Source organism: Salvelinus alpinus, chromosome 14 (genome assembly GCF_045679555.1).
Source record: "Salvelinus alpinus chromosome 14, SLU_Salpinus.1, whole genome shotgun sequence".
NCBI lineage: Eukaryota > Metazoa > Chordata > Actinopteri > Salmoniformes > Salmonidae > Salvelinus > Salvelinus alpinus.
The window spans coordinates 25029104-25055125 of record NC_092099.1 but is presented as its reverse complement, the minus strand read 5'-3'; the positions used below and the strand labels follow the sequence as shown (position 1 = coordinate 25055125).

Genomic DNA, 26022 nt, shown 5'->3' with positions numbered 1-26022 from the left:
TTGGAGTACGTGGTAAGTAAAATGGTCCGTGAGTTGTTCTCTCATTTTGTCTGGAAGTAGCTAGCCAACTTTAGCCAGTTAGCTTGGGTGCTTGGCTGCCCTTGTTAGGTCAGAACACTCAGATCAACCCTACTCCTCGGCCAGAGTGTCCAGTGTGTGCTCTGAACGCTCCGAGAGCAAAATGCTTTGAATTTACGCACTCTGGCATTCCAGAGTGAATATACAAACACACCCTTGGGTGAACTGTTGTTGTCATGGAAATAGAACGTTAATTCTACACTTAGAATATAAATATATAGTGGGCACTTAAGTGTTTGACATGATAATGAATCAAAATGCCAGGGAGAAGTTATTGTGACAGGTTATGAAGCAAAGTAAGGGTGTGTTTCCTAGGGGACCCTATAATCTTTAGCTACATGAACTTTATCTTCAAGTAGCCAACATATTCATGCTTCGCCTATTCCTCTTTTGATTTAGAAGATACCGTAGCACAAACATGCTGATTTAGGCCTACGCCAGCACTGGTTTCAGGCTGTATTAGCTAGATACGTTTGCTCTGACTCAGTACATTTATTAGCTAACATGATTTAGCTAAGACTTGCTAAGAAAATACAAAATAGCTGTTTGCAGATGTAAGAAACAAACTAGTGTATTTATAGAAGCTAGTGGATTTATATTAAGAAGCGAAGTGGAAACAGCATTGTTGTCATCAACATTATTGCTTGACATTGACTATGTAGACTGAACACAAGTGTCTCCTTCTCAAGCAACAACATGCAGTCCTTGAGTGACGGGACGGGGCTAGGTCTGTGTGGAAAGCGGCATCGAGAGAGTGATGACTAACGTAGCAGAGTGAATAATAAAAATGGACGTTACACACGGCATATCACATTTAACAAATCTAACATTAAAATACCATTAAAGGTAAAGTAGAAACCCAAATCGGTCCGTGCATCAATACTGGTAGATTGTAAAATACGGTATACCGCCCAGTCCTAGGTGAGAGAAAGATTTAGGGCTGTGGTTTAAGCTCTGTCAGGAGTCTTGTTCTTGGAGGCTGAAACAGTAGAGGTTAGAGGTCGACCGATTTATGATTTTTCAACGCCGATACCAATACCGATTATTGGAGGACCAAAAAAGCCAATACCGATTTAATCGGCCAACTTTCTTTTTATTAAAAAAAATATATATATTTGTAATAATGACAATTACAACAATACTGAATGAACACTTATTTTAACTTAATATAATACATCAATAAAATCAATTTAGCCTCAAATAAATAATGAAACCTGTTCAATTTGGTTTAAATAATGCACAAAGTGTTGGAGAAGAAAGTTAAAGTGCAATATGTGCCATGTAAAAAGGTTAATGTTTAAGTTCCTTGCTCAGAACATGAGAACATATGAAAGCTGGTGGTTCTTTTTAACATGAGTCTTCAATATTCCCAGGTAAGAAGTTTTAGGTTGTAGTTATTATAGGACTATTTCTCTCTATGATTTGTATTTCATATACCTTTGACTATTGGATGTTCTAATAGGCACTTTAGTATTGCCAGTGTAACAGTATAGCTTCCATCCCTCTCCTCGCCGCTACCTGGGCTCGAACCAGGAACACATCGACAACAGCCACCCTCGAAGCAGCGTTACCCATGCAGAGCAAGGGGAACAACTACTCCAAGTCTCAGAGCGAGTGACGTTTGAAACGCTATTAGCGTGCACCCCGCTAACTAGCTAGCCATTTCACATCGGTTACACCAGCCTAATCTCGGGAGTTGATAGGCTTGAAGTCATAAACAGCGCAATGCTTGAAGCATTGCGAAGAGCTGCTGGCAAAATGCACGAAAGTGCTGTTTGAATGAATGCTTACGAGCCTGCTGGTGCCTACAATCGCTCAGTCAATCATAATTCTAACATAATAACACACAGAAATACGAGCCTTAGGTCATTAATATGGTCGAATCCGGAAACTATCATCTCGAAAACAAAACATTTATTCTTCCAGTGAAATACGGAACCGTTCCGTATTTTATCTAACTGGTGGCATCCATCAATCCAGTCCATCCATCCATCAACTGTTGCCTATACCCTGACTCTGCGTGCAATGAGCGCAAGAGAAGTGACACAATTTCACCTGGTTAATATTGCCTGCTAACCTGGATTTCTTTTAGCTAAATATGCAGGTTTAAAAAATATATACTTCTGTGTATTGATTTTAAGAAAGGCATTGATGTTTATGGTTAGGTACACGTTGGCGCAACGACAGTCCTTTTTCGCGAATGCGCACTGCATCGATTATATGCAACGCAGGACACGCTAGATAAACTAGTAATATCATCAACCATGTGTAGTTATAACTAGTGATTTTATGATTGATTGTTTTTTATAAGATAAGTTTAATGCTAGCTAGCAACTTACCTTGGCTTCTTACTGCATTCGCGTAACAGGCGGGCTCCTCGTGAGGCAGGTGGTTAGAGCGTTGGACTAGTTAACCGTAAGGTTGCAAGATTGAATCCCTGAGCTGACAAGGTAAAATCTGTCGTTCTGCCCCTGAACAAGGCAGTTAACCCACCGTTCCTAGGCCGTCATTGAAAATAAGAATGTGTTCTTAACTGACTTGTCTAGTTAAATAAAGGTGTAAAATTATTATTTTTTTAAACGGCAAAATCGGCGTCCAAAATTACCGATTTCCGATTGTTATGAAAACTTGAAATCAGCCCTAATTAATCGGCCATTCCGATGAATCGGTCATTCCGATTAATCGGTCGACCTCTAGTAGAGGTGTGTGTGTGTGTGGGGGGGGGGGGTGGTTCTCTGTGGCAGCGTGTATGGGCTCTATCACTGTGGCAGCGTGTATGGGCTCGTTCTCTGTGGCAGCGTGTATGGGCTCTATCTCTGTGGCAGCGTGTATGGGCTCTATCACTTATAGCGTCACACCTCTACCCTGAGGGGAACACGATCAGAGATCAATAACCACAACTACTGCAGTGTGTGTGACGTGTGTCTTCTGTGCATGTTTTGCAACGGCAACCTGCTCATGCTGTGTGTTTTAACTTCAGAGGGATTGACTTGTTGTGCCGTCGGTCAGTTGATTTAGCGTTCACCTCCACATCAGATGAGATGGAGACATTCCATTATATTAACCTGGGGATAAGTGGCTTTGAGACTATGATTTGACTGCTTTTCTCTGTTCTGTGTTCAGCATTCTCTCTAGATTTCTGTCTCTCCCTCTGTTGGAACGGCTGACCTACTTTAAGAAAATAGCTTAGAAACGTGTTGCTGTGCTCCAGGCAGAAAGATCACAGCCGCAAGGCATTGTGGCATGGCAAGGAGGTTGTAGGTGCACCTCAACTGGGAGACAGTCACTCAGACGCGTGGCACGTCACCTGCTTTCCCCTTCACACATTCTCCATGTTTACTCTATAATGGGTTTGAGCCAGCAAACAAAGCACTAATGGATGTCTTGATTGTTTGCTATTGTGCCAGTCTTAACTTGTTGTATGGGAACTCCTGTCCATATACAGGGTGTTGCTGTGAAGGCTAAGATGAGATATTTGGAGAGGGGTTGTAAAATGGTTTGAGAAAATCAATTGACCTGATGAGAACTTTGGTGAGATGCCTGGTTCTCAAGATGAAGGACACTTGGAGAGAGGGACAGTGAGAACAATTCAGCGTCAAGTTAACTCAGCCACCCACAAATACTGTCTCACACACACTAAAACTGCACAAGTACCTCATCAGCACTCATGAACACACCGTCAGCAGCATAAATCAGTGAGGGGGTATGGAGGTCACACACACACACGAGGTCAGTGTCACAGTAGGAAGTAGGTGCGCCAACTCATCAACGGCATTTTGGGAGTGTGTGGTTCATGTTGCTAGTAGCCTATGTGTGGTAGTGATTTTGACTGCACATCATAAAGCCTGTTTTTCTTTTCTTTTTTTTCTCTCCCTTCACTGCCAACAAAGAGGTGTGGGAGTGTGTTATTGATCCTATCAGAGACTGAATAACTCCAGGAGACTGAGTGACTTGATCCTGTGTGTTAGGGTGATGTGTTCTCTCATTGTGTGCTCCGTCTCAGAACCGGCAGTTTCTTCAGCATTTCCTCCTTAGTGACTCCACTTCCTGTTGATCCTGGGTGGCCCCCTGCGCATGCTTCCTCTGGGGTTAAAGGGGGACAACCGGGCAAGCCAGGGAGGGGAAGGAGGGAGGACGAGAGGGAGGTAGAGCGAGGGTTGGGGAGTGAGTTTGGGTGTGAGACTAGGCACACACATCAAACAGCAATGTCATGAATCTAGACTAATTGTGTACCGTATAACTTTCACTAATAGCCCAGGCGTTTTATATGCTTCAATCACTGAACACAACCAGCTATAAACACAACTGCCGCTTATTAGAGACAGGCTTCTATTTGAGCCAGGCGTCTATTTCCTTAATGCACACAACTTTAGTCAATAAAATGTTGAAAAGAGTCCCACACTGTTTGTGACTGGTATAAACATAACAAAAATCCATTGCAGATCAGACTTGCAAAGACTAGGCTGCCTATCATACACCCTCGATTTTGTGCTTCAGCACCATAATCTCTCGTTCTGCCTTGTATCCCCTGTTGCAGCAAGATCAAAGCAGATAGACTTCAGTATTCAATGTTTGTCCTGGTCCCCAAGATGTCGGGGGATGTCTTTAATACCAGCCACTAGGGGCAAGCTAACCACGTATTACTTTATGCTTAACATCAAGTTTTTTTTTCTGTTTTAACAACCTTCGGTAGAGGGGGATAAAGAGATGGAAAGAGATGGATGAAGCTCTAGGAAGAGTGAAAAGGAGAATGAGGTAGAAGATAAAACACGAACACACTTGCGTAGGCACACACAAATAACTACTGTACATTGAGACGTTTCCACATTGCCGTGTGTGATCTAGCATCTTGAATGAATTCTGTAAGAGCATTGTCTTAGTGGAGCTAATCCTCCTCGCGTGTTGCCTAGGGTTTAGGAAGGTTGAGGTGCAGACTTGCTCTTTTGCACTTACGCACACATACATGTGTGACCCAATTCAGGAAACTAGGCGTATGTCACAAGTCACGACTTCACAGGAGAGACGTTTTGAACGTAAGCATTTAAAAAAAAATAAAAAAAAATAGTTTTGTGGAAGAAATGCTTTCTCGAACATGTGAACTGTCGTGTGCCTTAATAACAAACTGTATATAAATGCACACTTTTGTGTATGCACGCAAACAAAGACACTGTAACAGGCTGGTTTCTCAGTAAAACCCAGGCATGAGCACTGCATCACTAACCTCTAACAGCAGAGGTTAATTCCAGTAAAATTACCCCTCTCAATCTCCTCCTTTCTGACCACAACCTCCCCTCAATCTTCTCATTCCTCCCTCTCACCAGTCCAGATAACAGTACCAGGAACAGGGTTACTCATAACACTCAGTATTTCCTAGATATGACACCACTGTCTACTACCACAGCACTAAGGGGGACGTATACTGCCCCCGCAGTTTGTAAAGATTCTTACAACACTTAATGCTCTATTTTTGTATTAGAAGTTGTTGCATGACTATTAGCCTACACTGGAACACAGTGAGATTTAATGTTGGAATAAAGAGCAGAAGATCTAATCCTTCCCCCCTCTCTCTGTCCCTATAGAGAAGTTGGTAGCGTACCAGAGGGAGTTCCATGCCTTGAAAGAGCGCCTCCGTGTGGCCGAGCACCGGACCCTGCAGCGCTCTTCAGAGCTCAACAACATCCTGGAGCAGTTCAGACGGGCCATCGCTGAGACCAACGGCAGCAAGGACGCTCTCATCAACTTCTCAGGTAGACATACACACACCCAATATATGTTACTATCCTTGTAGGGATCTAAAATTGATTTCCATTAATCCTATTTTCCTTAACCCTAAACCTAACCCCTAAGCTTAAAATAGCCTTTGTCCTCGTGGGGACGTGGGAGATGTCCCCACGAGGGAGAATTTTCCTTGTTTTAGTATCCTTGTGGGGACTTGGGGGATTTCCGATTCCCACAAAGATAGAAATACAAGCACACAATACACACAGGATGGATCTACATTCACTAGTTTCAGGTCACTGATCACAATATACTCCCACATCAAGAAACATGCAAGCTGAATCCCCCCCTTTCTTAATTGGGAACTCAGGTTGAGTAGACTGGATCATTCAGTTCTCTTATCTAATAGCGTCTGTCCCCTCACTCTGACTGCTGCCTTCTGGCTGTGGTCCATCTCTATCCTACCCAGCCCTTTAGTAATGCTGAACTATAAGTAAAATGAACATGAAACTCTAACCCCCCCCACCACCTACTGTTCTACCAGGTGTAACTTTATGATTCTCAACTATTCTACCAACTCTGATTCCTTCTTGTATTTTTATGGCAGATGAGACACAGAAGTTGCTGAAGGAGCTGGCGAGTAGGAAGCCCCTTCAGGTGCCGAACATCTACCACCACATGCCTCACCTGCTCAACAATGAGGGCAGCCTGCACCCCGCTGTCCAGGTGGGCATGGGCCGCACTGGAGGTGAGACACACATACAGGCGTACGCACGCACACACATTTGCTCGCTCACATACAGTACCAGTCAAAAGTTTGGACACACCTACTCATTCAAGAGTTTTCTTTATTTTTACTATTTTTCTACATTGTTGAATAATAGTGAAGACATCAAAACTATGAAACAACACATATGGAATCATGAAGTAACCAAAAAAGTGTTAAACAAATCAAAAATATATTTTACATTTTTCAAAGTAGCCACCCTTTGCCTTGATGACAGCTTTGCATTCTCTCAACCAGCTTCATGAGGTAGTCAACTGGAATGCTTTTCCAACAGTCTTGAAGGAGTTCCCACATATGCTGAGCACTTGTTGGCTGCTTTTCCTTCACTCTGCGTTCCAACTCATACCAAGCCATCTCAATTGGGTTGAGGTCGGTGTGATTGTGGAGGCCAGGTCATCTGATGCAGCACTCCATCACTCTCCTTGGTCAAATAGCCCTTACACAGCCTGGAGGTGTGTTGGGTCATTGTCCTGTTTAAAAACAAATGATAAGCCATCCCATCTGGTTTGCGCTTAGTAGGACTATCGCTGCAGAATGCTCTGGTAGCCATGCTTGTTAAGAGTGCCTTGAATTCTAAATAAATCACAGACAGTGTCACCAGAAAAGCACCATCACACCACCTCCTCCATGCTTCACGGTGGGAACCACACATGCGGAGATCATCTGTTCACCTACTCTGCCTCTCACAAAGACCAGGCGGTTGGAACCAAAAATCAAACATTTGGACTCATCAGACAAAAGGACAGATTTCCGCCGGTCTAATGTCCATTGCTCGTGTTTCTTGTCCCAAGCAAGTCTCTTCTTATTATTGGTGTCCTTTAGTAGTGGTTTCTTTGCAGCAATTCGACCATGAAGGCCTGATTCACGCAGTCTCCTCTGAACAGTTGATGTTGATGTGTCTTCCTTTCCTGTGGCGGTCCTCATGAGAGCTGGTTTCATCATGGCGCTTTGTTTTTTTGCGACTGCACATGAAACTTTCAAAGTTCTTGACATTTTCCTGATCAAATGACCATGTCTTAAAGTATTGATGGACTGTCGTTTCTCTTTGCTTATTTGAGCGCTTCTTGCAATAATATGTACTCTAGCTCGATTTGGTCAAATACAATTTTCTTCGCCTCACAAGTCCTCAACTGGCAGCTTCATTAAATAGTACCCGCAAAACACCAGTCTCAACGTCAACAGTGAATAGGCGACTCTAGGATGCTGGCCTTCTAGGCAGAGTTGCAAAGAAAAAGCCATATCTCAGACTGGCCAATAAAAAATTAAGATGGGCAAAAGACTGGACAGAAGAACTCTGCCTTCTTTAATGAGAACAACAGTTTTCAGCTGTGCTAACATAATTGCAAAAGGGTTTTCTAATGATCAATTAGCTATTTAAAAGGATAAACTTAGATTAGCTAACACAACGTGCCAATGGAACACAGGAGTGATGATTGCTGATAATGGGCCTCTGTACGCCTATATAGATATTCCATAAAAAATCTGCTGTTTCCAGCTACAATAGTCATTTACAACATTAACAATGTCTACGCTGTATTTCTGATCAATTTGATATTTTAATGGATTTTTTTTGTTGCTCTTCTTTCAAAACAAGGACATTTCTAAGTGACCCCAAACTTTTGAACGGTAGTGTGTGTTCATAGACAGGGTTAGGAGGATGAGCAGGGTCAAGAGCCGGTGAGTTGAGTGTTAACATGACTAATTGGACTTTCCAGTGACTAGACAGACAGGCTTTAGGGAGGACAGACATGTCCTAAAGGGTGGAGGACACTAGCTAACACTGTCTTTTGTATGTCCTTTGTCTCATCAAAGCCCAGTGACGGACTCGGAGACAAAGAAAGAGGAAAACAACAGTTTTTTGGTGTGTGTGTAACCTGTGTGTCCTCTGTGGATGCAGACAGGTCTTTATGAAGGCTCGTTGTCTGGTTTGTCTCTGAGGTAGAGGCTCTGATCCTCTCATAGGCTGTCTGTTGAGATCCTACTCCACTGTGATGCCTGCTCTTTTGTTGCTGTTATTTGCGGATTTAGTTTAGGCTAAGAGTTGTTTAAATGTCTGTGTTCTGGCGTGGTGCGGGTGGGTGTGTACGGGGGGTCATACTGCATGGAAACTTGTTGCTCTGCTGCTGCTCTCCTGACAAATCAAATTTTATTGGTCACATGCACGTATTTATCAGATGTTGTTGCGGGTGTAGTGAAATGCTTGTGTTCCTAGCTCCGACAGTGCAGTAGTATCTAACAATTCAGTTAGTATCTAACAAGTGAACAGTAACTTGGTTTAGGGTCAAGAGCGCCCTACCTTCCCTCCTCTCTCAATCTCCCCCTCAGTAAGTCTTTTTAATTTTATATCCTCCCTCATTCGCTTTCTGTTTTCTTCCACAATTTCTCTCTTTGTGGGTGTGGGACATTAAGGTTATTTATAGCAGTGCAAATTGGGACATCAGAATGCAGAGAGTGAGATGGAGAGAGAAAATAAATGACAAAGAGCTGAGAATGTGAGTAGGAGTGACTCTCTCCAGCCTGTCTTTTAGACATGACTCATAGGGAACATCTATTCATATGTGTTCAGGTTTTATTTTGGTAAATTTTCTATCGTTTTGTATAATTGTGTGGGAATGAGTGATTGCCATGTAGCGGCCCTCGGGTGGTTTTATTTTGTCCCCTAAGTTTTCTTAGCTCCGAAAATGAAATGTTCAGGCCCCCTGACCATCCGCTTAAGAAAAAAATTGTTGATGACCCCCCTTGTCTAGGATATAAATGCATCACTCCTCTGTATCTCTACCAGGCCTTACTTATACACCCATGGACACACTGGACCCCCCCCCCCCCCCATTCTGTCTCTGCGCAGACGTCAGCTCACCAATCACCATTTACTTCTCTGTCAGAGGAGCTGAGGCCCAGATGGATGTGGTGATCAGGGTTCTGTTCTGAGAGATGATGGGGTGGGGGGGGGGGTTGTTGAGTGATGGCATGAGAAGTAAAAGAACTGGAGGGATGTTTTTTTCCCCCCTCCCTCATTGTCCCTTTAGCTTCCCTTTGCACTTGTTCTCTCTCACCATCTTCTCTCTTTCTTTCCTTTTCTCTCTCTCTGCCTCGCACTCTTTTCTTGGTCTCTTTTCCTTTCCCTCCCACTCTCTCTCCTTTCATCCTCAACCTACTTTCCTGGTCCAGTGTGTGTCTGTGCTGTTCTCTGCTGTGTGGAGCGACACAAAGCGAAACGAGGATTGATTCGCCACGCTGCACGGATCAGTCCACCACTCTTTCATCTCAGTCTCTCTGTGTATTGTCTTCCCCGACCGTTCCCCCTTATTTTCCCGTGTTTGCCCTAGAGATGCTCTCCATATTAGCCCCATAATAGAGATGAAACACCCACACACTGTAGGCATGTGAGGCTCTGTACCATAGTGCTACAGTCACTGTTTGGGGTACTCCCTGTTCTCATTCTCACTCCTGGTGCAAATGGATATCGTTTTGGGGAGAAAGAATACATGTGAATGTTTTCCTTTTTTTCTGCCCCACAATTTGAATATTTGGAAGGTGAACATCCCACGCTCTCCAGTCTAAAATAAGAGAGGGTGGGAGCGAGGGAGTACATTTCGTGGTCCTCAGTGAGAATGAAGAGCGGAGTGCTATCGAGTACCACACACACACACACCCCTGTTTCCCAGCGAAGGGATCCCTGGGCCTATTGTGTCTGTGTGGTACAAATGGAGTGATATGTCTGTAGTACAGTCTTCCTTTCCAGTGTGGTTTTCAGTGAATCTCCCCGTCTAAGGTACAGAACTGTCTCTATTCCCCATTTAGGACACATACAATAGGACTGATAGCCAGGAGAATAAGAATCTGCTGTCTCACCCATCTCCCTTGCTCTCTGTCTCTTTCCTTAGTTGAACTTCTGCCCTCCATGAACTGAAAATGTTTATTTTCTTGTAATACAATGCGACTTAGGAGTTACCACATTTAACACGTCCTGTTCTCTGCCTGTGTTTTTGTGTTTCTTCCTCTATGGTCTGACCCTGTTCTTACCCGGGGCCTCTCATCTCCGCCTAGTCTCCATGGTGATGGGTATTCCTACCGTAAAGCGTAAAGTGAAGTCGTACCTGGCCGAGACTCTGCACTCGCTCATCGACAAGCTCTCACCGGAGGAGAAACTTGACTGTGTCATCATCGTCTTCGTTGGAGAGGTGTGGGGAAATGCATTCTCACAATCGCAACTCACTATATATAGTGCATGACACAAGTAATTTTACCAACAATTATTTACAGACTGATTATTTCACTTATAATTCACTATCACAATTCCCGTGGGTCAGAAGTTTACATACACTAAGTTGACTGTGCCTTTATACAGCTTGGAAAATTCCCGAAAATCATGTAATGGCTTTAGAAGCTTCTGATCAGCTAATTGACATAATTTGAGTCAATTGGAGGTGTACCTGTGGATGCATTTCAGTGCCTCTTTGCTTGACATCATGGGAAAATCAAAAAATCAGCCAAGACCTGATTTGTAGACCTCCACAAGTCTGGTTCATCCTTGGGAGAAAGGAAAGGACCTTGTGAAGATGCTGGAGGAAACGGGTACAAAAGTATCAATATCCACAGTAAAACGAGTCCTATATCGACGTAACCTGAAAGGCTGCTCAGCAAGGAAGAAGCCACTGCTCCAAAACCGCCATTAAAAAAAGCCAGACTACGGTTTGCAACTGCACATGGGGACAAAGATCATACTTTTTGGAGAAATGCCCTCTGGTCTGATGAAACAAAAATAGAACGGTTTGGCCATAATGACCATTGTTATGTTTGGAGGAAAAAAGGGGAGCCTTGCAAGCCGAAGAACGCCATCCCAACCGTGAAGCACGGGGGTGGCAGCGTCATGTTGTGGGGGTGCTTTGCTGCAGGAGGGTCTGGTGCACTTCACAAAATAGATGGCATCATGAGGATGGAAAATTATGTGGATATATTGAAGCAACATCTCAAGACATCAGTCATGACATTAAAGCTTGGTCACAAATGGGTCTTCCAAATGGACAATGACCCCAAGCAAACTTCCAAAGTTGTGGCAAAATGGTATAAAGACATCAAAGTCAAGGTATTGGAGTGGCCCTGACCTCAATACTATAGAAATTTGTGGGCAGAACTGAAAAAGCGTGTGCGAGCAAGGAGGCGTACAATCCTGACTCAGTTACACCAGCTCTGTCAGGAGGAATGGGCCAAAATTCACCCAACTTATTGTGGGAAGCTTGTGGAAGGCTACCTGCAACGTTTGACCCAAGTTAAACAATTTAAAGGCAATGCTACCAAATGCTAATTGAGTGTATGTAAACTTCTGACCCACTGGGAATGTGATGAAAGAAATAAAAGCTGAAATAAATAATTCTCTCTACTATTATTCTGACATTTCACATTCTTAAAATAAAGTGGTGATCCTAACTGACTTAAGACAGGGAATGTGTACTAGGATTAAATGTCAGGAATTGTGAAAAACTGAGTTTAAATGTATGTAAACTTCCAACTTCATATATATATATACTGTGACACACTGTGACATGCAAATAATATTATATTCTGTCTTTGCAGATGGACACGGAATACGTCCAAAGCGTGGTTACTGGACTGGAGAAAGAGTGAGTGACATCACTTCCTGTCCTTAAGCTTCCTGTCTTTGTGATACTTCCTGTCTGATAATCCCCCTGGCGGTTTAGCGAGAACAGAAGTAGGATGACAACATGTGTCTATCCCAGGTTTTCTACAGAGTTCAGTTCAGGTCTGTTGGAGCTGATCTCTCCTCCTGCCAGCTACTACCCAGATCTCAAAGAACTCAAGGAGACTTTTGGAGACTCCAGAGAGCGGGTCAGGTAAGAAAACACACAAAGTGAAACAATCATTTGATTCTGTAAAGAATCCAAGGAAGTTCATCTTCAATTGGTGACAAACGGTCAAATAACAGCCACACGCCGTCACGCCTGTACCTCTCCAGCCGATCTCCACTGCTCACACCCCAAAATTGATTTTGTTTTGGTTATTTGTCGTTGATGTGCCACGTCCGGTGGGCAATACCATTGACAATACGGCGAAGAGGGGAGGGGGATGAACTGTAAGGGGTGGGCCAGGTACTCAGTATTCCACAGGCATCCCTCAAAGTGAGCTCAAGGTCGACTGCACCCCTCCCTATCTCCTTCCCTTCTCCCTGCCTCCCCCTTCCCCCACTCTCCTACATTGACTGTGCTGTGGAAACCTCTGTCTCCATCTCTCTCTATTGTTGCTCTCTCTGCCGCGCGGCTCGCTCTCGCGTGTGTGGGGGTTGATGGAGAGCTGATGTTTTGGAGGGTAAACAATGTTTGAAATTGGTCTGATGTGTGCTTGTTGTGTGCTGCCCTTTGTTAGCGCTTGATTATATTTTTGCGGGCTCATTGAATATTTATGAGAAGCTCACTGGAATCCCTGCTGCTGAGATGGAATGAAGAACAATGCAACTCATTAGCATGGGTGGGTGTGCGTGTGTGGGTGGGCGCTCGCCCACGTGTGTGTGTGTTTGTATGCGCTTATGCTGGTCCCAACACCGTTCATCAGGCAGGGATGTGCACACCTGCTCCCTCCAGCCACCAGTCATTTAGTAACTGGGTATGAGGAAATTATTCATTATTGTGTGTTTGTGTTGTAGATGGCGGACCAAGCAGAATCTGGACTATTCCTTCCTCATGATGTATGCTGTGAGCAAAGGAGTCTACTATGTCCAGGTGTGTACGTCCTTGGAACAGACACACATTCTGCCCCTACTAAACCTGCGTTCCCATGGCAACCTGTTGGAATGTGCCCGGCAGGAGCGGTATTAGTCTGGGGCAGAGCTGTAGTACACCTTGTACCAACACACTTCAGCATCATAGGGTTTGTTACCACGGAAACACTGGTGAGCCGGCAGTTTGGAACAAGGTGCGCCCAATTTGGACGTGTTCTTTACATTACGCGAGGCCATTTGCTAGTCTGTGTTAGTACAAGGCGTACATACTGTGTCTGAGAGTTGGGTAGCCCTTTTCTCTTCTTAGTGAATATAAAGATCAGACATACTGTACAGGTTGTTGTACATCTTCTATCATACCACCTCCTGCTCCCTTCCTCTCTCCCATTGATGACAAACATACATACACTGAGTGTACAAAACATGAACAACATCTTCCTAATATTTTGCCCTCAGAACACCCTCAATTCGTTGGGGCATGGACTCTACAAGGTGTCGAAAGTGTTCCACAGGGATGCTGGCCCAGGTTGACTCCAATGCTTCCCACAGTTGTGTCAAGTTGGCTGGATGTCCTTTGGGAGGTGGACCATTCTTGATACACACAGGAAACTGTTGAGTGTGAAAAAGCCAGCAGCGTTGCAGTTCTTGATATACTCGAACTGGTGCGCCTGGCACCTACTACCATACCCCATTTGAAAGGCACTTAAATATTTTGTCTTGCCCATTCACCCTCGGAATGGCACACAGACAATCCATGTCTCAATTGTCTCAAGGCTTAAAAATCGTTCTTTAACCGGTCTCCTCCCCTTCATCTACACTGATTGAAGTGGATTTAACAAGTGACATCAATATGGGATCGTAGTATTCACCTGGTCAGTCTGTCATGGAAAGGTGTTCCTAATGTTTTGTACACTGTGTATAATGAATTAACACATTGGATCTCATCCTCTCTTAACCCCTTCTGTCGTTCTTTCTGTCCTTCTGTTTTGGTTGTTTTCATCTTCCATCCTGTGTTCTCCACTCGGGAGGAGTGGGCAGAGGTACTGAATGCTGTCATTGACAGTGTAGTTCAGTCTATTGTAGGCCGTAGACATCATACAGTACCTATAGAAAGTAGCTTAGTGAGAGACTTGTGTGGTAGTCCATGTTTGTCAGCTGTTTGTGTGATTAGTAGATGACTAGATGTGATGGCCAAACCCCTGCTCACCAGTCCCCCCCCTCTCCCTCCAGTTGGAGGATGACATTGTGGCCAAGCCCAACTACTTTGCCACCATGAAGAACTTTGCCTTGCAGCTCTCCTCCGAGGACTGGATGATCCTCGAGTTCTCCCAGCTCGGCTTCATCGGTAACACGCACGCACACACACACAAACTCTGGGCATTTAGCAACCCTCTAACAAGCTATTAGTCAGCAATTAATGGTCCTTAACGAACGGTCACTGGGGCTTAACGAGGAATCTTTGACCCTTAACGAACACTGACTGTCAGCTAAAATTAAAGAAAGTCAACAAACATCAGGAGACTTTTTGGAGTGCAAAAAAAACAGAGCAAGGTTTGAATAGCCAGCCCACTGGTTGTCCTGCTCTCTGTCCCTCCTTCCCCTCTTTTTCACCTTCCTTTCCCTCGATCTCCATTCCCCATACCCCCCTCTCCTTGTTTCACACACTCCTCTTTCCACTCTCTCTCCCCATCTACCTCTCTCCTTCTCTCAGGTAAGATGTTCCAGGCTCCAGATCTCAATCTGATCGTAGAGTTTATCTTCATGTTCTATAAGGAGAAGCCCATTGATTGGCTACTGGACCACATCCTCTGGGTCAAAGTGTGTAACCCGGAGAAAGACGCAGTACGTACACGCCCTGTTTGGTTGTTTGTGTGTGTGGTATCTTCATCAACTCTCTTGACTCTCTCCATCTACCCTTTCTCCCTACAGAAGCACTGTGAGCGGCAAAAGTCGAGTCTGCGTGTGCGGTTCAGGCCCTCTCTCTTTCAACATGTGGGGCTGCACTCCTCTCTGGCCGGAAAGATCCAGAAACTCACTGTGGGTCATAAACCTCTATCACACTCCCTCTAGATCACTCGCCCTGCATCAGCCTTTGATAAAATGTCCTGTACCATATTTCCTAAATACCCCCAATCACTACCCCAATATGTCCTCAACCGACCAACTCACGGCCATTATACTAGGCCATGCTGACTTCCCCCCCCTGGTATGACCACTTCCTGTCGTCCCTGCTGGTGTCTCACTTCCTCTTCCTGTTTAGGATAAGGACTTCCTGAAACCCTTGCTCCATAAAATCCACGTGAACCCGCCTGCTGAGGTGTCCACGTCTCTCAAGGTACATCACCTTTAAAACACAAATTTCTACCTTGGCCTTATGAGTTGAAAAATGTATATTGTTTTAACGCCTGTTTTCATTATTGGCTTTTTATTTCAATAAGGTAGTATGCTCGGTATTGAGTGTTTGGAATGCATTTTAAAAGTTTGATTTGTATAATTATTTGAGAATTGTACTGAAAGGTTTTGAGTGCATTTAGCTAATGTTGTGCTGTGTAGGTGTACCAGGGCCACACGCTGGACAAGACCTACTTAGGAGAAGACTTCTTCTGGGCCATCAACCCTACTGCTGGAGACTATGTCCTCTTCAAGTTCGACAGGCCCGTCAGCATAGAGAGGTGAGGAGGGAGTTTGTGTGCACGCACGCTTTGTGTGTGTCAATTCTGAGAGGGAAAAGGGAGGTCGTGCCACACACACTCTTCCACAAGCTTTAGCGTGCCTGTCTCTCTGGGGCTCAGTGTGCTAATGAGTGTTCTAAAATAAGAATTCCCAGGACTGCCTTCTAGGAGAGGGAGAGAGATTCACGGAAAGAAAGAGCGGAATGGTTTGGAGGGAGAAAGGAAGGGCTAAGAAAGGGATGTGGAGGAAGGGGCTAGGTGAGGGGATGTGGAGGAAGGGGCTAGGTGAGGGGATGTGGAGGAAGGGGCTAGGTGAGGGGGTGTGGAGGAAGGGGCTAGGTGAGGGGATGTGGAGGAAGGGGCTAGGTGAGGGGGTGTGGAGGAAGGGGCTAGGTGAGGGGATGTGGAGGAAGGGGCTAGGTGAGGGGATGTGGAGGAAGGGGCTAGGTGAGGGGATGTGGAGGAAGGGGCTAGGTGAGGGGATGTGGAGGAAGGGGCTAGGTGAGGGGATGTGGAGGAAGGGGCTAGGTGAGGGGATGTGGAGGAAGGGGCTAGGTGAGGGGATGTGGAGGAAGGGGCTAGGTGAGGGGATGTGGAAGGGATGAATGAGAAGAAAGAGGCTATAGGGGTGTTAGAAGTCAGGGAGCTTCAGAGAGACAGAAGGAGAGACCAACTCATCACTGTTTCATGTGTAGTGTTTCTGTTCACAGCAGTCCGTGACCTCTCTCCAGTGTTGGTGTCTGGGCTTGATTTGCACCTGTTAGCCATGTTATGTGTGACAAGATTCATTAACAGCTTAAGTGGAGGGGTGGGTGTGTGTGTGTGCTCGTGTGCCATTGCTGCCTCAGGCTTAGTTTAGACTTGTCAGATGTGTCGTTCTAAAAGCACAGCACATTGTGTGACAGGACAGTGTTGCGTGTAAGGAAGGTGTGAGTATGCGTATTCATGAGTGTGCCATGGGACGTGAATATGCATTAATAGGTGTTGTGTGATTGGCAGGTTCCTGTTCCGCAGTGGGAACCAGGAACACCCTGGGGACAGGATAGAGAACACCACCGTAGAGATACTGCCCTTCTTGGTAAGTCGACAACATTCAGACAATGCACAGACAACATTCAGATGACAGTGTGCAAGGATGTGTAAACAGAGGCAGGGCACTTGTGTCTGATTTGGTTTATTGACCGATCACTCAATGTGTATCGATTTGGTTATTGACAAGATCATGAGCATTACCTGCTCCAATCAATATCAGTGCAGGAGGCGGGAGATGAGCACAGTGTGTAGTTTTCTGTATGTTAGCGTTAACAAGGCTCTCTACCTAGTGTATGCAGAACCTTACACAAATAATCCCAAAATGTCTGTCTGAAGGAAACTGGACCAAAGACCAAAGAGAAGTACAAGCGAACTGAAGACCGCTACTACAGAATCGGTGAGTGGACAAGCACCAACCCTCCTGTCCTGTTAGCTTTCTCTACTCAGAACGCACCCTGATCCCATTACCCACTTGCATTTTTCCTCCCACAGACTGATAAACAATGTACAAACTCAATCCCAGCTCTTATTCCCCCTTTCTCTTTCTCTCCCCTCCTTCCCTCCCTAGGTCAGTTTGAGAAGGGTGTGGCGGAGGGTGCTGTAGACACCTCCTTCAACCCGGTGGTGGCGCTGCGTCTCTCTGTCATCAAAGACTCTGCTGTCTGGGCCATCCTCAGCGAGGTCAGCCAATCACACAGCGTCATCTGTTTTTTAATCTTTTATCAAATGTATCTATTGTTCTATGTACCCAGGGTAATGTTATCCTGTATAAAGACGGGTGTGTGTGACATGTCTGTGTTCCTCTGTGTCTCTTTGTAGATCCACATAAAAAAGCTACCAGGCTGACATAAGGCGGGGGGCCACAATCCAGGCCCCCGGCCCCGGGGTGCTCGCAGACGCGCCTAAAACTTGCTGACCAGGGGCCCTCTGGCAACCAGCAGTGACATCCTCAGAGCTCACCAGAGCCACTCCTCTCAGGGCTTCTGTCTGAGGACACTCTCATTCAATCTCTCGCTCGCTCTCTTGCTCTCTCTCTCACTTGCTCTCTCTCTCTCACACTCTTGCTCTCCTTCTCTATCTTTTTGCGTAAATGTGAATACTACTGTACAAAAAAGAGACATTTAAAATATCAGAAGGAATTGGGCGTGTCCTGCAGAATTCCGTTCCCAGCTCTGACAGTTGAGGTAACTGTGTGTTACACAGAGGGCTTGTGACTCGGAGAGACTGACCTGATGGGCTGATGTCACCCAAACACTGGTGCAAAGTAGGTGCTCCATGTGCTCGCTACCATCCCCATCTCTGGTCTGGTCAGCTGGGGTATTGCACTGTCACTGGAGCCACAGAGCCCCCTGCTGGTGACTGAAGAATGTCTATTAGCCTCACGGATCTGTTGCTTTTTGTTGTGTTCCACAGGGATGTGTGTTCTTGCTAAACAGCAAGTAATAGACCAAGTAAGGTGTCAGTCATCTTATGGTGGTGGATAACTGCCTTTGTCCCTTTCTCCTCAGCTCTTCTTTTAAGGGAATTACAATGACGATGGCAAACAAAGCGGCGCAGATCTAGGGTCAGCCTACCTGTCCCAGCTTACCTGTCCCGGTCCCAACCCTAATCATTCTAGAGCAAAAACCTGAAACCTACATTACCTAAGAGCTGTGTCTGGGACAGTTTAATCCTATTCATTATTAAATGAATAATCTTGATGGAAACCATATTTATCGTTCTACTTCGTTTGACAGGAAGCCAGGCTGAAAGACCACCTGTGTCCTTTTAGTGGTAAACCAATCAGACTTTGGCCTTGACTTCGCTTACCTGAAGGGATATTGCTATATTGATGATATTATTACTACTATGACAATGATCTATGAAGGTGAATTAATTTATTTGAAATAAATCCTTAATTTGTACAAGAGGTTAAAAGTCAGAACTTGTATTTTTTATTCTGTGAAGAGTTTATACTACGGTAGTTGATATGTGCCTGCACCCGCTCTTTTTGTTAAATGAATAATTGTTTTCACAGTGTGGCTTGGTGTTCCATGTTCTCTTGTCTGCTGGATGGTTCAGATAGAGGTTGGCTCCAACTGCTGGTCCAGAGTCTGTTTTTGGATGACGTTTCCTAGACAGTCAAAGTTAAAATAAGAGATGTCAGAACAGTCCTTGAAGCTAGAACCCTTAATTGAAACATTAAGTTCAACCTGTCTCTGTTTTGGTTTAAAAAAAAAAAAAAGAACAAAAAAAGCCTGAGATTGGCCTGGAGAAATGTAACCATGCTCAAATTCACAGAGGACTGACCATCCAATATGTCAAAATGACAGATTTAACCAAGTTGAGGCTATACAGTGTTTGTTTACATATACATTGTTTACTAACATTTGAGTAAAACAAGCTTATGTTGGGTTCTGATGGGGTACGACTGTTGAACCAAGTTCATGAGGCATTTATAAGTTATATTATTCACGAATCAATGGGTGTATGTGTGTGTGTATATATATATATATATATATAATTCCAAAAATGGATGTAGCAAGTTTAAGCCAGAGATACTGGCCGAGGCTGTGCTAGATCAGACCCAAGTGCCTTAAAATCCTGCTCATCCGAGATTCTGAAGCAGAACTTCCTGAATGGCTCTGTTGCAAACCTTTCACTCCCTCCTTTTCCTCTACCCTACATAGACTCGCCCTTGGAGGTTTGAAATGCTATAGGTCCTTACAGAATACATGATACTTGATTGACAGATGGCTACACAGGGGTAGCGGTTCCACCATAAATCACCACCAATTGTACTGTGCCCCATGTTTACCGTCAGCAATGGGGGATATATTTTTGGGGACATTATTACATTTTATTTTCTGTAAATTGGGAAGGAATCTCTGTAAATTGACGATCAAATGCTATTTAGAAAGTTGCACTGAATTTGTTTAATGTTCTATACTTTTTTTGGTGTGCTTTCCTTTACCATCTCCAATGGATGTCATTTCACACTTCTCATGAGTTCTACCCCATGTGATGCCTGAATCTGTCCAATCTGAGACTGCTGGTAGTTGTTGGGCAGGATGTCGACTGCTGTACTTTTTCTATTTGCTGTCTTGTTGCAGAGGGCTGCATGCAGACAGCCAGGCTCCACTTGGAGTGGCGCCTTATTCACTCTGTAGATATACAGAAAAGCAACTTGCATTGTCTAAACGTCCTACATGCTCTTTGCCTTGTTTCAGGATAGGTCAAAACTGTTTTCCATGAGATGTTTATACAGTAAGAGATTTTATGAAGGATTTTTTTCTACCAGAAATCCATCCACGTTTGTGAAGATAGTGATCGGTTTATTTGGGGGTGCTATTTTAAATGTTAAATATGTGCATGCACACACACGTCCAATTCTAAATAGCCCCCTAGCCCCAACCCCTCAGCACTTAATGTTGATCTAGAAGGGTTGGACAGCTATAAGGAACAAATCCCATCTACACTATAAGAGAGCAAGGTGGTGCTATTGCTAATTCCTACCCAATCTTTTTTTGTTTGTTTTTTGTCCTAGCTAGGATACAGACTAGGGGTCGATAGAGCCCCACAGTGGAGGAGTCATAATACCCATAAAACCGAGCGGTCAAACAGGGAAATAGTTCCAATTGTTTTCCCATCTTAATTTCCCCATAGGGGATTCTAGAAACACTTAAAGGGTTGTGTTTTGTGTAGGCTTACCCTGGTGTGACGTTTTGATAGCCATGTAAATTTCTCTCGTCCAAGGTGATTTTTTTCAATATATTTAGGCTCTATTTACTTTGAAATTTGAAAATAATAATTAGCGTCAAAACAGACATCACGCAAAACTACAAATCCCTGCAAGCCCCTGCATGTCATCTCTAGCTGATACCTTTTGCTAACAGGTGTTGTGTAAATGTAAAACTTGCACAAGACTGTTCAGAGTTGTCCAATCAAAGAAATTAATCAATTGTATTCATTGCTACATTTAGCTAACATTAGTTAATCCAGAGATCCTTACCTTTGACTCGATTTGGCAGTCTCTTCCAGATCATGGCATTTGTAGTTCTTTATGTTGGCCACATTAGCAGCTAATTAGCATTTCAATTTTGGGGGTAAAAATACAAGCAAATATATTGATACGTCACCTTGTCCTAGAGATATTTACACTGCTATCAAAATGTCACGTCAGGATAAGCCTACACGAAACACAGCCCTTAGTGTTTCTAAAATTCCCTATGGGGAAAAATGATTGGAACAATTTCCATGATTGACCGCTAGGTTTTATGGATATTATGACTCATACTGTGGTACTCTATTGGGATTTGGGCAAAACTTTCGAAAGCTGGACACTTTGTACCAGGTTTGCTTGTTTGTACATGTTTGTTATTGATGGTGTGTGTGTGATTTGATTGGTCAACCAACCACCTTTGCATGGAGCTGGCCCTTCCCCTGAGCCCCCTGGTCAAACCAGATCCTCGCTCACACCTGGGGCTTATGTAAAGAGTGCAACATTCTAGAACCTTCGGATAGAAATGTATTATTTAGATCTGATACTCTAGAACTGCGAATCGTGCCAGATATATACATTACTTCGCCAGAGCTTTGCAGATAAATGTATTTGCGACTTCCTGTATAAACTCCTGCCATTCATGTGGAGGATGGCTGGGGCTGTGGGTGTGCCTCAGTTTAAATTGGGTTCCTTTCATCTTTGTATTTTGCCCTTCATCCACGCTTATCGAAGACTGTATATAAAAGCAATATGGAGGATGCCTGCCTAGACCCTAAAAGTGGATGAAGGATAGACTATTGAGACAGCCAGGCTCTCCCACCCCTGCCTGTCTCCACCTACTCCCCATCAGTCCATGTGCCTTCATGTACATTAGTATGTCTGCCTCTGCTTTTGACATGGATGTACATTCTCATCGTTTTAAATAAATCAAACTTGTTGAAACAATTCATGCCCATCTGTTTTCTGCCTTGGTTTCATGATTTCAAGTAATGTAGTTGCTGTTTGACAGGAGAATGACTCATCACCATCAGCCACACATCCATGTGGAACCAGCCAGCCAGCCAGTTTCAAATCAATGAGATGGCATCAACATGTTGTAGACAAAGTTGCTATATTTGAGTTATCCTTGCCATCGTGCTCCTTTTGATGTTCTGTGAGCCTTGAGTGGCCCCTAGCAGTAGACTTGAACAAGTACGTTACAATCGTTAACTTTTTATTTTTTTTACAGGAACTACAAACACTCCCAGCATGCATCTAGTTCACTTCCGCATTCCCAGGATACTTTGCGAATTAAAGATGGTGGCTTGCATAACTACGACCGTGTCAAATAGTATTTTCTTATACATTTCTTGCGTAATTGATCCGATAGCTGTCTTAAATGTAAGTACAACACAATGCCTAAATGCTACGAGGACAGGGTGGTAGGGAATGTATGCTTTGGAATCAACGCATGTCTCCAACACGACTGCGTTGTAACGTTAGGAAAGCCTGAGGACCAGGCTGCTAGCTAACGTTGACAGTTTAACTTGTATACCATCCTTTATTTTAAAGCGTAGGCCTAGCATTAATTGTGTTGGTTGGCTAAGCCACACTTCCATTGCAAAGTGCACAGCTTTCTGCACCAGCCTGATTAATTCCGAGTCATGTATATGGTGTCAAATCCGATCCAAAAGTCGAATGAGCACTAGATGGCGCGCGCGAGCAAGATGAAACCTCATTGCGTGAGCAAACGCTTCAGTCGAGAGAAAAGAAATGTGGTCGAGCGAGCAGAGGACGGGTCAGGGGGCGTAGACCGGTGTGGTGATCGCAAATTACATTTGAGAGTTTACGAGTGAGTGAGTAGAACCCGCACGTATTAAATTAATTAGAGAAGATGATTTTTTTTTTACCTGAAGAAATATTTACTACATATCAAGATTCAGAAATTACTGCACTCTCACAAATACGGTGGTGACTACCAACTCATCTTATGCCTTAATTAAACAACTTTGCACATATGTATCGCTCCACCTTCCTCAAACTCCATTGTCATACTTTTGTTTACCTTTTTACAAATGTCTATGGATTGTATGAGGATTTTAATTTGGGACTTTGACTCCATACTAAATCTAATTCCATCTCCTGTGTTGTTCTGACCTCTATAGATTAAGCTGATGCCCGACTGAAAACCTGGAGATCTTCACTGGTTCTGAGAGGTGACATGGCCACAAACAGTACCTGGGACACCTTCTAGGGCTACCGTTTTCTTGAGGACAGCCAGAGGGTGGTCAAGACATCGGCCGCAACGTCATTTTTTTTGTGTGTCAGCTCTGCTGCACCTGGGAGTTAAAGGTATGGCACCACACTCAACAGTCATGTATGCTTAAACATACTTGTATGCTCATTTATTTGTTTCTTAAAGCGGCAATCAGCAGTTGAAACAATAACAAAGCATTCTTCTTGCCCCTGTTTAGTAAAAAGCTGAGGGATGGGGCTGGAGAAATGTAACCGCTCTCAAATTCATAGACACCGTTATGGATGCAAGGACTGACCATCGCGCCGCCTCCTAAAACCACCATAAGAGGAGATGACCCAAAGTTCCTTGCCTAAGACCTCCAATGGGTTTTGAGAAGGAAGTGAAGAGTTGAGCAAAGATTCATTGGGACAGGGCTTATGTCATTGTTTTAGGTGGAATCTTATGTCAAATGATACATTTATTCTGTTCGCACTTACTGTAAATCTTTGTTCTACTTTGTGCTCTTTCCTCAGATGGCTCTGGCTTGCTGATTAACATCTGCTCTGATGAGACTCCCTATGCAATTTGACTCTATTACTGACTATACAATAAAACAATGTCAACTATAGATAATAGTTCTTTATCAGTCAATTACTATTAAAAAAAATCTGTTTTCCACAGTACAATTTTTGGTGAATGCATGGTGTTTTGTTCTCAGCCCTCCTTTGAATGCTGTGTGTACTGATTCAGTTCTAAATGACCACGAGTCCATCCTCACCACCATCACTGCAACGGATTGTCTGGTCTGCTGAGAGGGTCATTGGCTGTCCTGCACGAATCGAAGGCAAGGAAGTGTGCTGGAAAGTTGATTGCCGACCCCTTCCACCCCCTCTTCCAAGCATTCCCCTCTGGCAAAACCTCCTGCCACAGAACAGTTTCTTCCCGTGCCATGGCCCTCACCAACCGTCCACCTGGTCCTCTCATCCATGGACTTAGCACTATTCATCCACAGACTATGCACCCTGCACTATCATCCCAAAACTACACATTGCTCTTTGCACTCCTATTATATGCATCATTTAGCGTATTTGTTTACATTTTAGTCATTTACCAGACACTCGCATCCAGAGCAACATACAGGAGCAAATGGGGCAAAGTGCCTCGCTCAAGGGCACATCGACAGATTTTTCAGTCTGCTCGGGATTTGAATCAGCGACCTGGAAGAACAGCCCAATCCTCTTAACCAGTAGGCTATCTGCAGTTTAAAGTGTACATATTGTATGGAACAGCCCAATCCTCTTAACCAGTAGGCTATCTGCAGTTTAAAGTGTACATATTGTATGTGGAAAAAAGCTGACCGCTTTTCGTTTTGCTGGCTAATAAGTAATTAGCTAAGTTTAGCAAGTACATTCCACTCAACGTGACTGCCTGAGTGAGTGAATGGTGGGTAGGGCTTGAGGGGTGTGTGCGTTGGGAACAGCCCAATCCTCTTAACCAGTAGGCTATCTGCAGTTTAAAGTGTACATATTGTATGGAACAGCCCAATCCTCTTAACCAGTAGGCTATCTGCAGTTTAAAGTGTACATATTGTATGTGGAAAAAAGCTGACCGCTTTTCGTTTTGCTGGCTAATAAGTAATTAGCTAAGTTTAGCAAGTACATTCCACTCAACGTGACTGCCTGAGTGAGTGAATGGTGGGTAGGGCTTGAGGGGTGTGTGCGTTGATAGAGCAAGGTATAGTGTACCTGTTATAATTTATTTCCCAATTCATTTGGTTATCAAGCTGCTGGGTATTCCAAGTAGTCGGGTTGAGCACTAAGTGCCGAACTACAGTATCTAGTTAAACAGACGGTTTTGCAGTGTATCGCAAACAGAAGGCTCGTAATAGCCTATCACAACGCTGGACTGGCCAATGGTAGGAATTTGTTACTTCGTCCATCACACCAGTAAAAGTGGCCAATCTAAGGTGTCTAGACTGTAAACCCGCCCAACCATCAGACTGAAATCCAAACCAAAGGTCAGGTTTGCGACGTTCGTGGTTTTCCTGGGAATTGGGACAGGGCTTACTTTGAAAACGATGTCGCGGGTGAAAATGTATTGCTGGAGGGTTTTTGTGCTTCTTTTAAATTGCAACGCGGCCGCCATTCCATTTCTCTTTAAAAACAAATCTATATATTTCACTGTTACCTGCTGCTGCTGACTATCAGGCAGTGATCAGGCTGTAACTGAGTGAGTGAATGAATGGTGGGGAGGGCTTGAGGGGTGTGTGCGTTGAGCGAGTGCTGCAGCAAGGTATAGTGTACCCATTATAGTTTATTTCCTAATTAATTTGGTTATCAAGCTGCTGGGTTTCTCAAGTCGTTCGGCACTTATTGCTCAACCGGCTATCTAGCTAAACAGACGGCTTTGCAGTGCATCATAAACAGAAGGCTCGTAATAGCCAATCACAACACAACACAATGGCAGAAATGTAGCTAGTTCTTCCGTCACACCAGTGAAAGTGGCCAATCTAAGGTTTCTAGACACGCACCCGTCTGTAAACCCGCCTTCCATCAGACTGAAATCCATACCAAAGGTCAGGCTTGTCATGTTCGTAGTTTTCTTGTGAATTGGGATACTTTGAAAAATGTATTGGTTGCGGGTGGCAAGTTTTTGGGCTACTTTTAAATTGCACCGCGGCCGCAATGGCATTCTCTTTAAAAACACATATTTCAGATACCTGCTGCTGCTAACTATCAGGCAGTGAGCAGGCTGTAACTGAGTGAGTGAGTGAATGAATGGTGGGGAGGGCTTGAGGGGTGTGTG

General features: G+C 44.3%; 1 protein-coding gene across 8 annotated transcripts in view; it reads left to right on the top strand.

Annotated features, from left to right (window-relative positions):
* Positions 1-23845, top strand: part of LOC139538640 (alpha-1,3-mannosyl-glycoprotein 4-beta-N-acetylglucosaminyltransferase A-like) — a 56502-nt gene extending 32657 nt beyond the window's left edge. For 3 of the 8 annotated variants that reach the window (XM_071340917.1, XM_071340925.1, XM_071340923.1), the window contains exons 3-19: positions 5658-5825; positions 6404-6544; positions 10631-10764; positions 12158-12204; positions 12322-12435; positions 13242-13317; positions 14547-14661; positions 15028-15158; positions 15246-15353; positions 15577-15651; positions 15870-15988; positions 16988-17066; positions 17357-17417; positions 17589-17701; positions 17840-22833; positions 23147-23333; positions 23456-23845. In XM_071340917.1, the coding sequence (XP_071197018.1) occupies positions 5658-5825; positions 6404-6544; positions 10631-10764; positions 12158-12204; positions 12322-12435; positions 13242-13317; positions 14547-14661; positions 15028-15158; positions 15246-15353; positions 15577-15651; positions 15870-15988; positions 16988-17066; positions 17357-17417; positions 17589-17701; positions 17840-17866 (1508 nt within the window). In that variant the 3' untranslated portion in view covers positions 17867-22833; positions 23147-23333; positions 23456-23845. Of the gene's footprint in view, positions 1-5657; positions 5826-6403; positions 6545-10630; positions 10765-12157; positions 12205-12321; positions 12436-13241; positions 13318-14546; positions 14662-15027; positions 15159-15245; positions 15354-15576; positions 15652-15869; positions 15989-16987; positions 17067-17356; positions 17418-17588; positions 17702-17839; positions 22838-23146; positions 23334-23455 lie in introns of all 8 variants that reach the window. The other 5 variants (XM_071340922.1, XM_071340921.1, XM_071340918.1 and 2 more) reach the window with 5 other exon arrangements.
* The last annotated feature ends 2177 nt before the right edge of the window (positions 23846-26022 follow it).